This window comes from Heloderma suspectum, chromosome 3 (genome assembly GCF_057233095.1).
Source record: "Heloderma suspectum isolate Gila_16-S chromosome 3, 16-S_ref, whole genome shotgun sequence".
In the NCBI taxonomy this organism is placed as follows: Eukaryota; Metazoa; Chordata; class Lepidosauria; order Squamata; family Helodermatidae; genus Heloderma; species Heloderma suspectum.
The window spans coordinates 261,766,475-261,779,894 of record NC_139460.1 but is presented as its reverse complement, the minus strand read 5'-3'; the positions used below and the strand labels follow the sequence as shown (position 1 = coordinate 261,779,894).

The 13,420-nt window shown below is 45.4% G+C and overlaps 1 protein-coding gene across 1 annotated transcript in view; it reads left to right on the top strand.

The window, feature by feature from the left end:
- The window catches only part of RRP12 (ribosomal RNA processing 12 homolog), a 33,823-nt gene extending 22,453 nt beyond the window's left edge, over positions 1–11,370 (top strand). The window contains exons 24-34 of the mRNA XM_084846602.1: positions 1,314–1,421; positions 1,897–2,054; positions 3,431–3,522; positions 4,365–4,523; positions 4,664–4,836; positions 4,970–5,089; positions 5,914–5,963; positions 6,213–6,294; positions 6,728–6,795; positions 7,733–7,812; positions 8,679–11,370. Of these exons, the coding sequence (XP_084702728.1) occupies positions 1,314–1,421; positions 1,897–2,054; positions 3,431–3,522; positions 4,365–4,523; positions 4,664–4,836; positions 4,970–5,089; positions 5,914–5,963; positions 6,213–6,294; positions 6,728–6,795; positions 7,733–7,812; positions 8,679–8,781 (1,193 nt within the window). The 3' untranslated portion in view covers positions 8,782–11,370. The remainder of the gene's footprint in view (positions 1–1,313; positions 1,422–1,896; positions 2,055–3,430; positions 3,523–4,364; positions 4,524–4,663; positions 4,837–4,969; positions 5,090–5,913; positions 5,964–6,212; positions 6,295–6,727; positions 6,796–7,732; positions 7,813–8,678) is intronic.
- The last annotated feature ends 2,050 nt before the right edge of the window (positions 11,371–13,420 follow it).

Below are 13,420 nucleotides of genomic sequence, written 5' to 3'. Positions count from 1 at the left end.
GTTGCAGGGAATTGAACCTGGGACCTTCGGCATGCAAAGCATGCACTTACCACTGAGCTATAGCTCTTCCCTCTTCTTGGCCTCTAATATCCCAAATGAATTCCAGATTGCTTGGAGACCTGGATCTTAGCATTGTCTCCATGGTGCCTGGTTCTAGGCAATGACACAGTGACTTATTCTCCTTTTGGAAACCTTTCCTTCTGTGGAGGATTTGCTCTCCCCAGCCCTGCCATCACCTATGGGGAAACTGCTCCTTCACTGGGCAGTCCCACCTATGGAGTTTCTTATTTAGAGCAAATGTTTATATTTCTGGGCCTAAGGAACTCTGTGCCACAATAACTCAAGAGTTCCACAAGCTGACCCTTTTCCACTGCCACCAATTCTGTTACAATACTTTTAAACCTAGTAGCTGGTATAAGAGGCTTAGGGTTAGGACTAAGACTGTTTAGTGACTATTCTTTAGGGCTCAGGAGACACTGTTACTACTACAACCCTCTAAGGGCTTCTTTTACCTCAGGCCAAATACCCAAACCCTCCACCCCAGCCAAATACCCATACAGATAGGTCCAGCTGCTGGGTACAGTCTTCCTCTGACACCAAAGCTCCCCACGTTGTATTTCTGGCTGCTTGGACAGTTTATCTGGGATTTTACTGCCTGCTTGTATAATCTTCTCCTGGCAAGATCTTAGGGCAGCCTCTGGACGTAACACAGCCACCTGCTCCCTACTCCTGATCTTGACTGACCGCCTAAGGTTATTCCATAGAGAAAGAATAGCTTAATATTCAAGCTTTAGCTATCTGCTTTCTCCTCAGCTTTCTTCTAGTCCTTTAAAAAAAACACCACACACCAACCAGCAGACCTTCTCCCTCTCTGACTACCCTTCACTAACTCTCTCAACTGTCATACCCTGTCATTTTCCAACCACTCTTTTCCACCTAGCTAGAATCCCCAGCCCATCAGAATTGAATTTTCCTGATCCAGGTTCCATCTAACAATATTCAAAGCGATTGTCTCTCTCCCACTTCAGAACGTCGCTCAGCAGCTACTACACAGCCCTTTGACAGTAACAAAACAAGGCCTCAAGCCTACACAGATACACTGTAGCCTCACAGAGGCCACACAAAGTAAACATCACATGACACCAACAGTTGTATAGAGATATTTCTTCGGCCTTCACATGGACATTTCTGCACCAGTGTGGTGCATCTTCTGGGGGATCCTCTTCAGCCCATTTGGCAAGCGGTGTGGTTGATATTTTAGTTATGGTCATTGTAATCAGGATACACTAACCCTCAGCATTTATTCCCTTCAGATGGAATGCAGCGTTATCTCCTCTTGGTCTACGCAGGCTTGACAGGCTCCGTCACCATGATTAGCTGCACTGTGCTTGCTCTTGCCCGTCTGCTCTTTGAGTTCAAAGGTAAGATAGCTAGATGCTGACAGTGACTGGGTCATGGTTTATATCCTCAGCAGTTCAGAATAGAGTGTCTCCCTGGCAGGCACCAAAGGCAGGGCGGGGGGGGGGGGGTACCAGACAGAGTTGTGGACTGCCTTTGAACAGAGCTATTGCATGGATGGCCATTCCTACAGATATGTTTGATGCCTCTGGCTGTATCAGTTGCCTTAAATAGAGTGCTGTTTACAGAGAACCTCTATATAAAGAACCTCTGTGTACAGAGTACTAAGGCTGTTTCAATTGCCCTGAACAGAGTACTAAGCACCCTTGGAGTTTCCAGCAACAGGCAAGTTGCAGGCACTATGAGGCTTGGTTAGGAATAGGCAGTGGGTCGCAGAAAAAATGCTGATGTCTGGTAGTTAACAGAAGCCTCTGTTAACATGCCTGAGAGTGGAAGAGAATCTGAAGGACTGAAGTATGCCATTCTGTACAACTGCAGAACATGTCGGGCCAGATGCCCTGGAGCAGCTCATGCAGCACGTCTGCCTCATGGTGGGCTCCCGGACACGGGATGTTGTCAAGTCGGCCTTAGGCTTCCTCAAGGTGGCACTGTTGCTCCTGGATACAACACTGTTGAGTCGGCACTTGGAGACCATGGTGAGACTGGGGGAATGTGTTGGGGCAACTTCTGGAAAGGAAGGCTCTGGGAATGAGGGTGCCTCTAGCTTATATAATGAAAAGGAGAAAAGTGGAATGTAGATCTGCCATAAGACTCTCTGGCACTTGGCACAAATGGGTACATATTGGAATTGCTGATTTAGCCTGCGCCCACCCCCACACAACACTAGTTTGGTTCACACATAACACTAATCTATGGTTTGGGTTGTTAAATTCTGGATTGTCGTGTGTGAACGCACTGCACTAACAAACCAGATTTGTTAACCACGAACAACCCAGAAAGAGAACCTGTGTTTTGTTTTTGAATGTGAACTCTGGGGTGTTTAAACCACAAGAGCATATGAAGAGCCATTCTGGATCAGACCAAGGGTCCATCTAGTCCAGCATTCTTTCTGGTCACACAGTGGCCAACCACCTGCCTATGGGAAACCCACAAGCAGGACATGAGTGGTATCTGCCTCAGATACTGGAGGTAGCATATAGCCATCAGTACTAGTAGCTGTTGATAGACTTATCCTCCATGAATTAGTCCAATCCCCTTTTAAAGCCATCCACATTCGTAGCCATCACTACATTTTGTGGTAGTGAATTCCATAGTTTAACTATGTGCTGTGTGAAGAAGTACTTCCTTTTATCTGTCCTGAATCTCCCACCAGTCAGCTTCATGGGATAAGCCCGGGTTCTAGTATTATGAGAGGTAGAAAAATGTCTCTCTATCCACTTTCTCCACACCATGCATAATTTTGTACACTTCTATCATGTCCCCTCTTACTCACCTTTTTATCCCAGTTGCTGTAACCCTCCCTCATGCTCTAGCCCCTTGATTTTGGTTACGCTTTTCTGCACTTTTTCCAACTCAACAATATCATTTTTTAGGTGCAGTGACCAGAACTGTACACAGTATTCTAAGTGTGGTTGCATCATAGATTTGTATGGTAGAGGGATTGTTATTACATGTGAACCCAGAACTATGGGTTGTTTTGCTACGCTATAGAGGCGGTGGGCAAGAGTCATAAATGTAGATACTATAGTGCCATAAAGGCATTTGGGATACAGGGGGGGAGCAGGCAAAAATGGAAGAAATAAAAACAACTCAGGGATTGAGAAAAACTACCATTTGTATGATCATTTCCCAGATAAACCTTGGGTACAGCAACAAACCATGGGTTAAATAAACCATTGGTTAGAGTTATGTGTGAGCCAGGCCACTGTGTCACTTCTAGTGCTCTTAGGAAGTAGGATCCTATCCCAGGATATGTGTACATGCACATGAGAGAGAGGACTGATGGAATTTACTTCATCAGAGGTGCGATGGGCGCAATGACTACATTCTAAGGTTTGTGCTCTTCTTACAGTTAGAAGCCATTGGAAGGTTGACAGACGATATGAGGCGCCACTTCCGCATGAAGCTGCGAAACCTCCTTTCCAAACTGATCCGCAAATTTGGGTTAGTGCTGGGGTTAGAGGGTGGATGGGTGAGATGCATCATTACCTTGCTCAGACACTTCACATTCTGGACCACTTGTTTTTGAGACTGGCTGGTCTTGGACTGTGCTACCTTGGGTATAGGTGTGTAGGCATAGCTTTATATGCTCAATGGATTCTCAAACCATAGTTCCTTATGAAAATCTAGACTTGCAGATTTTACCACTTCATAGGTTTGGATGAGCCAATAAAAATAAATGTTTTGGTCCTTTGCATTTGACAAGCATCTCCAATCAAGTGATTTCCAGACTACAGGAAAAGATAATTATTTTATCCGCAATTCATATGGTAAAGGCTTGAGCAGGCGCCTTTTTAAAAGATCAAGACTTATGCACATGGTGTATTGACATCTCCTTTATGGCTGTGAACTTTAGATTATAACCAGACAAATAGATCTAGAAGAGCTCTTCCATCTTAATTCACTCCGCCGCCCCCTCCTTTTCAAGTTCAGAGAAGAGGAAAGATCTCTTGCTTTGTGCTTGTCCACAAATGTGGGTTATAAGAAGGAGATTCCTTCATGCTGGTGGCAAGCATGTTTGAAGAAGCCTGCTTCTAGCAGTTGCTATGAAGCCTTTCTTAAGACACTGTTCTAAACCAGCTCACTTCCATTTCTGTGGGTCTTTCTGTCCAGTGTTTGACACAGTTGGAAGGATCACCCAAGTTGGCTGAATGCTCTTGTCTTCTGAATTTTAAGTTGAATGTGCCCTGTTAAGCTTTGGAGGACTGTCTGACTTCCATTGTTGGGAGCAGTATATAGGAGAAAAGCTGGTTTTCATGACCCTGGACTCTCATCTTCCCTTATAGCTTTGAGCCTTTACAGGCTTTGCTCCCGGAATCGTATCGCAAGGTGCTGCTGAATCTCCGCAAGGCTGAGGCAAGGAATCGCAAGCGGCAAGCTTTGAAACGGGCAGCAGCCACTTCTGCAGAAGAGGAAGAGACATTGCGGCCCAAGGGAGGGGAGAGGTATGGATGTGTTACAGGCTCAGAGTGGAGGCTAAAAGACAACTGCTTTTTTAAGGCTAGAGCTTGGAGGGGTTTCTGACAGAAGTGCTGTATGGGCCCTCAGTAGGTTTTACTTGTCTTGCCTCCCACCTTGCTTGCAGCATGGAGGAGGTCCTCGCAGACTCTGACTCTGACCTGGAAGGCGACATCAAGCAGCACAAAGGAAGAGAGAGCAGGAAAGTACTGCGGCAACAAAACCAAGCCTGGCTCAAGGAGGGAGAAAGCGATGAACCCCTCAATTTCTTGGACCCTAATGTGGCACAGAGGGTTGTGGGTAAGGAGCAGTCTGAACATGGCACGCTCTGCCAGTTCAAAGTCTTTGACCTTTCATTTTGGTGGGGAAGGTGAGATTACTCGTGCCAAGGCTGCCCTGCTTCATCAGTCTTCTGTGCTCTTCTTTCATGCAGCTACCAAGCCAGGCACTGGCCAGGCTGGGAAAGTCAGTCATGACTTCAAGATATCTGCTGATGGCCGTCTCATCATAGGGGAAGAGGAAGAGGAAGCAGAAGAGGAAGAAGGAAGTAAAGGTACCAGTGGATGGGGCCCAGGAGTTGGCCTAACGTATTCATTGAAGGATGTGTTTCTGATAATAGCATTGTTTCTTTCTACTAGCCAGCTGTGAAATCCATTCCCACCATGAGAGTGCACCGTAAGAGTGATAAATGTGCATTTATCAACCCAGCAATTATCTGGCATTCATTAAGTTATATAACACAGTTTGTAGTGTACACCTGCTTCTCCCGACTCAGTGGCCCCTGCTGTGTTGGACTACTATTCCCATTGTCAGTGAGGACAACTGGAGTTGTAATCAAACATCTGGAGGACACCAGGTTGGGGAAGGCTGGTCTACACAAACAGTAACAAAAGTTACTTAAGCAGAATAAGCTTAAGTACACTGAGAAAATTCATTCAGATTTACATAACTGGAATACTTTTTATGTAAGTTCTGGGAGTTCATAGTTTTTTAGAACCCAGGAATTTCTTAATACAGAATCCAGGATTTTTTTTAATGTGAACTATTAATCTTCTCTTCCCCCAACCCCGCTTCATGAAGTGTATGTTTGCTCATTTTGATTGTGAGCCTAATGAGCAAGACCTCATTTATTCGTTTTTAGATTTTATATTCTGCCTTTCCAGTAATAGTGCTCAAAGCAGCTAACAATAAAATACAGAAAAAGTAAGTCAAGAATTAATACATTAAAATACAATAATCAAATGCATCCAGTTAAAAATCATTCAAATAAAACTAAAAAAAAAATAAATAACAGACAAATAAGCAAACATTGGTTAAATGTGCTACCTGCTTGGCTTTTGTGGGTGCTGTGTCTGATGTCTGTGTTCTCTGCCACAGGAGTGGATGAGGAGATGGCAGATCTAATGCAGGAAGTCGGGATCCGGAGTGTAAGTAAGGAGACATGGGAAGGTAGAACAAGGATTTGGGGCATCCTTTTTGAATGTGGGGAAGCCCTCATATTGTTACTGAGATGGATTACTCTATGATGTTCAGAGAGAATTGAGCTTGGCTCTCAAATACTATATGTCTGTCCTTGGCAAGCAGTAATGCTGGAAAGTGGGAAAGTTTTGAACCCTGCTAAGAAGCCTAGTTTATTCTGTATGTGCCTGCGCTGATGTATGAAATCTCCTTTGCAGAAGAAAGCTCAGAAGCGCCGATTCCGGGAAGAGGCAGCAGATGATGATGAGCCTGGCGCTGAGGCACAACCACAGTACAAAGGTACATGTGTGTTCCTTGGCAGCTGGTGTGGACTGACTACTACTTACAGCCATGGATTTACAGTATCCCCTGTAATGGGGAGGAGGAAAAGAATGAGGTGGTTGCTGAAGGATGAGGCCTAGCCAGCATCATACAATGACCACTTGAAACGTCAGTGTAACGTCTTACTTAGGCTCCCACCTCAACCTTAACATATTCAGCGCATCACTGTAATGATACTTCCACAGGATGCAGAAGTACAGTAATGTGGTGGTAAGCCATTGCATGGGGAGCAAGGGGGTGGAGAGGCATGATTTAAGCAGCTTGTAGGCTGGCCCTAAATAGAGGAGCGCTAGCTCCATTCTTGTGGCACAGCTGAGAGGAGTGACTAAGTTTCTCCTACCTTTTCAGGCCCTAAAGTTACTCCTTTCCCATTTCTGTTTGTTCTTTATAGCTGGAGGCAGTGGAATCCATCGGTTTGTTGGCAAGAATGCAGCCCCTGGGGTAGAATACAAGGCAAAGGTAAGTTAATAGTGTGAATAGTTAGGACTTCAGGTGGTTGTCACTGCCAGAGCTTCCACATCATAGGAGACATTGTTTCCTGGGCTTGACAACTGAAGTATGGATTTGTGGTATCTTTAAAGAATGTTAACAGGTTACTTGGAACAGGATTTGAAGAGTCATGTCTCCTCTCAGGACACTGTCATGAGGTGTTCCTTAAAGCATCACATCCACCAAGGGCCACATTCCCTTGGCGGTAATGTTTCGAGGGCCGCATATTAGAGGTAGGCCAGACCTTTCTCTTCCTCCTCCGCTTCAGATGCCTTGAACTGGGGCTCCTAAAGTTTTTCCCCTACCAGCCTTTCCTGACAGATGGGCAAGGAGGAGAGAAGCTGCAGGAGCTGCCATTTGGCGGTAGCAGCTCCTGATGGCACACACTTCCTTCCCTCAGGAAACATGAGGGAGCGGGCCAGCAGAGGAGAGGCCACAGCCTGGATCAAAAGACTCCATGGGCTGGAGTGGGCAACTTCTAGCCCTCCAGATGTTTTGGCTTACAGTCCCCATCAACCCTAGCCAGCATAGTCAATGGTGAGGGATGATGGGAGTCATAGGCCAAAAGATCTAGAGGGCCCAACTTGCCTATCCCTGGCCTAGCAGTTCCCCATCCCAGACTTAGAACTATCTTTATATATACTCTAACACAGCATTCCGTTGTTGCCCCATCAAAATCCTGGGCTGCAAGCCAGGTCCCTTTTAAAAATGGATCTTGATGCCTCCAAGTCAGTTCTATGTTCACAGCAGTTCTGGTGCCAAGTACTTGTTTTGAATCCCTGAGGCATTGATAGTTGTGCCTTTTGAATAGGTGATGTGGGAGGCCATTTTGAGAAGTATGGTCTGTGGTGTGCACTTTGGTCTGGCTACCTGCCACTAAGTGCTTGATTCCCTTCTGTTCCCACAGAAAGGCAAAGGTGACATCAAGAAGGGCCGGCTGGATCCTTATGCTTACATCCCACTGAACAGAGCAAAACTTAACAGGAGGTATGATGCAGGAATGGTGCAGGAGGAGTATAGGAAACTGCTTATACCAGCTTAGAGTATTTGTCCATCTAGCCCTGTGTTGTCTACTTGAGGGGTGTTGAACCTCTTTCAGCCCAAGGGCCAAATTCCATTTCACAGAAGCTCTTGGTGGCTGCATTCCAGTGGTGGGTGGGGCCAAAGGCAAAAGAGACAAATGTCAAAAAGTACCACCATACTTGAGCTTAAAGCTCTTACTGCCGAGTAGGCAAGGAATTCCATGTTTTTAGAATGGGGTAAAAACTGCACAAAAGCCAGGAAACAAGCAAATGACTGGTGACTGCGGGAAAAGGGGCAGGGCCAGGGGAAAGGGGGCATGGCCACCTGAGGAACCCCAGAGAGCTGGATTGAGACCCTAGTCCTGAGGATCTGCACCCCAAGTTGTCTCCTTCTGACACTGGCTCTCCAGGGTCTCAGGCTGAAATGTTTCCCACCACCCCATTTTTTTTAGCTGGAGTTACCAGGAACTGAATCTAGGGCCATCTGGATGCAAATCATTTGTTCCACCATTTAGTATGGATCTCCCTGCCACCACCCCCCAAGAGGTGGGCATGGAAAAACACTTGGTGTTTCTAAGGCCTCTGCTTGGTCTAGATTTCCCTCGGTCTGTAAAATTCAGTCATAGAGAACTATGTATTGAAACAGGCTGTGCTCTCTAATTTCAGGCATCTTCTGCCAAAGATATTCTTTCAGTGGAGCTCCTGTCACCAGTATATGTGACCTGCTTGCTGTAGAACTATGGCACACACATGCCTCTGGGAGCCCTCCAAACTAGTCTGCTCTGCTGTAGGCAGTACTCCATTCCAATCTGTTATTTCTCTTTCTTGCAGGAAAAAGGTCAAACTTCAGGGACAGTACAAGGGCCTGATGAAGGCAGCCCAACGTGGGGCCCAGGCAGGCAAGAAGCATCACAAGAAGCAGCCCCATGTCTGAAGAGGAAAGGTCCCCACAAAAAACTCCTCTGTGCTGTAATTGCTGTTGAGACAACAGACTGTGTGGATCTGGTTGTTGCTACCTCACAGTTAGAGCTGCTCCTTGCAAATGGAGCATGATCATTAGTCCTTCACGTTGGCCCTGTGTACTATTCTCAGCAGAAAAAAGAAGAGTGGAAGATGTGGATACTATCCTGGTCCCCTTCTAGTATTTATGGATCCATGCAGTAGGGCTCTTCTCTGTAACTGCTACTCTTGCTCCCTGCAGAACTATGTGTTTCAACCAGCCTAGAACTTTGTGTGAGAGGGAAAGAGGCATAACCACCTCCTCTAATGAATGTTTGAGCAATAAATGTTAATAACACAACTTGCACTCCTTCCTCAACCTAACCCTCAGAAGCTGGTCCTGTAAAAGCGACCGTCTGACATCTATTTCCTTCCTCTGGCCAACATATTTCTAGGAATTATCCAAGATCTCTTGAGTTTCCAAGATTTAGGGCGCAATCCTATGGCCGTTAGACAGCGGTTAGATGGCCATAGGATTTTCCATTTTGGGGGAACTGAGCTTGGAGCCAGCGCTCCAAGGTCAGTTCCCAGAAAACCTCCCCCCTCCCCCGCCACCTCGTAAGCGGCGCGGTTCATCCCCCACTCCGCACATGTAAGAGCAGTGCAAAGCAGGGGAAAAGGGGGCATTCCTGCATGAGGGGAAGGAACAGCAGAAGTGCCGTTACGATGTGTCCCGTGCACCGTACGGCCTCTCCTGCCACACACACTCTGGCACCTTGCCTAGACATCCGAAATCAGCCATCTAGCTGCAAATGCAGGGCGGCCAGAGCACAGAGGAGACGATCCCCTCCATGCTCTGCCCGCCCTGCATTGGATAGTCTGTCGCAGCTGACTACGCCCTTAGGATTGCTCCCTTATTCTGTGAGAGGGTAAGAAGGAAGGTGAATGGTGAATATTGGTGAAAACTGAAGTACTGCTGTCATAGTCAAGAAGCTATGGGGAAATGAGAAATTCTGGCTTCTGAATGAAACACTGCTTGCTATTTAAATGCTAATTTAGATGTTTACTTGCTACCATAATGTCTCAAACCATAAGCTGTGTGTTGATTAAACCCTGAGCTTATTCTTGGGACTTTATCTGCTGGGAAGCCAGATTCCACAGGCCAAATTTATGGCTAGTAGTAATCCTCTTTGCACATGTTTCCTGATTTGTTTATATGGAGATATGGAAATCAGCTTTTAAAAGAAACAATTACTGGAGAAACATAAAACCAGACTTACCAGTAAAATAAGACTAAATAAGATAATTTGAAGTTGTTAGTGATTGCTACACATAGCTTCACCATTTTTTGTTGCAGGGGGCTATTTTGCTACAATTGAATTTCCCTTTGTTTTCTTGAAATATTTATTTACAACATTTGTATACTGCTCCACATCTAAACAGAAATATAAGAATGAGATTATTCTCCCCATTGGGGTTAGAAAGTTTTTCTTTTTTTTTTTTTAAGGACAATATCTCTTAAGGGCTAGAGAGTTGATCTAGATTTTTAAAGCTGTGGAAAAGTTCTGAAAGCTCAGCTCTGGACTGACTATTAAGTTTGGTTGTAATCAAAGTATGCATACATGTACTGGAACCAATATGTATAGCAGAGCAATCCTATGCACCAAATTACATTCTAGGGGAGGAAGAGTTCTTCTAAGCTGTGTTTCTTTCCTGCTCCCAGAAGCAGCAAGCATAACTCAGAATAGGATTGTGCTCTCAGGGCTAAGCCACACACATACACCCCCACCTCCCAACCATTAGCCCCATGGGTAAACATATAGACATCTGTATTGAGCCTACCTGTTTTCCCTTCTGCAATTCATAGCAGCCCCTGGGGAAGATTGGATTGGGCTCCTAGTGCAAGGGGATAGTGGATTAAACCACCACTGTCCTGCTGCAAATAGCACTCTGAAGTGACATGGGGAGGAGATGCATTCACACATGGATAGGACTTCATTGCTGCTTTGGAATTATATGAGGAGCTGCTGCTGCCGCTGTTTCACTTTCTCCTTGCTATGAAAAGCATGTCATTATTAAGGGGGACATTCTTCATCAGAAGAATGTGTCTTTCTGGTTTAATTAGATAGCCATATTGAAGCTTGTGTGGCAGCTGTGCACTTGTTACCTGTTTTACTTGTAGCATCATCAGGTGATAGGCAGAAAGCTAGTGGAATTAACAAAAGAGCTGCCTGTTCTCATGGAAACTAATGCCTAGATGTGTTTGTCCCTTTGGTTCAATATTAGGAACATTCCCATAAAATGAATGAACTCTGAATGCTCTATGGAAGAAAGATGTTTAGCCCAAATAGCAGAATGTGGTGATGACTAGAAATGACTTTTTCCTATCCTCTATCTTTCATTCAGTGACACCAATACTGTTGCCAAGCTTGCTGTGTGAAAATGCTGTTGTGGGGGGAGGAGGAAGAATCTTTATATAAGCTTTTAGAGTTTTCATTATTAGATAATACAGGTTCTGCTGTTTCTGCCACCAAATATTCTACCTATACTCCTGCAATAAAATGATGTGTGTTGTTCTTAAGCTATCACAGGCACCTATTGAGTAGTGGGTCTTGCATCACTGGTGACACGATACAACACTATCCCTTGCCTGTGCAGTTCATGAGCTTATAGAAGAGCCATGCTGGATCAGGCCAAAGATTCATCTAGTTCAGCATTCTGTTCACACAATAGCTGCCTTTGGGAAACCCACAAATAAGACATGAGTGCAATGGCATCCTCCTGCTTGTGTTCCCCAGCAAGTGGTTACAGAGGCATGCTGCCTGTGATACTGGAGATAGCATATAGCTATTATGACTAGTAACCATCGATAAACCTATCTTCAGTGAAATTTGTCTAATCCCCTTTCAATGCTATCCAAATCGGTGGCCATCACTACATCTTGTGCTAGCAAATTACATAGCTTAACTATGCACTGTGAAAAGAAGTACTTTCTTGTGTCTGTTCTCAGTTCTTGCAATGGAGGGATGTAAATAATGGGGTCCCAAAAAAGATCTGTATTGGGACCAGTGCTTTTTAAATTGTTCATAAATGAACTGGACTTGAGGGTGAGCAGTGTGCTGGCCAAGTTTGCTGACAATGCCAAATTATTTACACCAGTTGCTGGGGAACATGGGCAGGAGGGTGCTGTTGCTCTTGTGTCCTGCTTGTGGGTTCTCGGTCAACAGATTGGCCACTGTGTGAACTAGATGGACCCTTAGTCTGATCCAGCAGGGCTCTTAGTGGCCACTGTGTGAATTAGATGGACCCTTAGTCTGATCCAGCAGGGCTCTTAGGTTCTTATGACCAATTCCCCCCACCCCCACTCTCTGTTCTTTGACCAGATGCCTCTTCATAAGAGGGCCTGCTGCTTAGCCCACTATGCACCCCCCATCCAGCCCATGAAGGCCTTCAGATAGGCCCCCCTCAGAGAAGACGGGGGGCAGGGATGGAGAGCAGCTTCTGACTGAGATGCAACCTCAAGGAGCCCCTCCTGAGGCTGTGGCTCAGTGAGCTTTGCTCCCCTCTCACCCTTCCCCAATCTGGAAAGACAAGGATGAGTGAAGTTGGCTCCATACTGAGTCAAATGGCCATTTGACTCAGTATGGCCTCAAAAGGGTCTCAAATGGCCTCATTATCAAAAACACTAGAGGATGTGAAAACCCGTACCAAAAAATCATAAGCTGATTTTTTTCCCTCCAGGCCTCCCTCCCCACAACACAGAAAAGGGCAGCCCTGGATAGGATGCATTGCAACAGCACCTGCTACAGCAGAAGATCCCCATGGAAACCCACTTTTATCTTTAATCAGCATTACACAATAATAAACTCTCAGCACAGGAAGAGATGAGTTCGAAGGAATAATTGAGTGAGAGTCCAGAGTAACAAGATAAGCCATGTATCTTACCTCTGCCTCAGATCTCTCAGCACAATTGTGCGCGAAGTGGCAAAGTCAGTTAAAACAACCCTAGCTGTCACTTCTAAGAAATCAAGAGAGTGTATAAGGAAACACTGAGCAGTAGGGAGAAACTGCAGTACTAGTGAACAGGCAGGCTGTTGTTCTCCAGGAGCCTGCCCCACCCTGCCCTTGCCAGTTTGTAGACTGCTTGTGGGGTGTCCTATTCAAATGATGCAAACCAAGAAGCAGCCCTCCCAACCTGGTATCCTCCAGATGTGTTGGACTAAAACTCCCATTATCTTAACTTCAGTTCAGGCAAATCCCCTGCTGGGGAACATTAGGAAAGGAATTAAAATAAAACTCAGCATCATGATGCCCTTTTACAAATCTATGGCGCAACCACACTTGGAACAAAGTGTGGGGCTAGAGATGGTAATTTTTTTATTTTTAAAAAAGACAGTTGCTGTATCCTCAGCCCATCTCCACAGGGATGACTGAATTGTTATTGAGCAGCTGTATATTCTTTACTGCAAAATAAAATGTTCAAATGTTTGTTTTGGTTTTTCAGTGTTTAGAAATGGCTACAGCCCCATCCCCTTTGCCTGCCTGCCTTTCACTTAAGCATATCTGGGTTTTTGTCAACATTTCCTCTCATACCTTACATTCTTTGCTCTCCTAGATTTTCGCAACATTGTTTT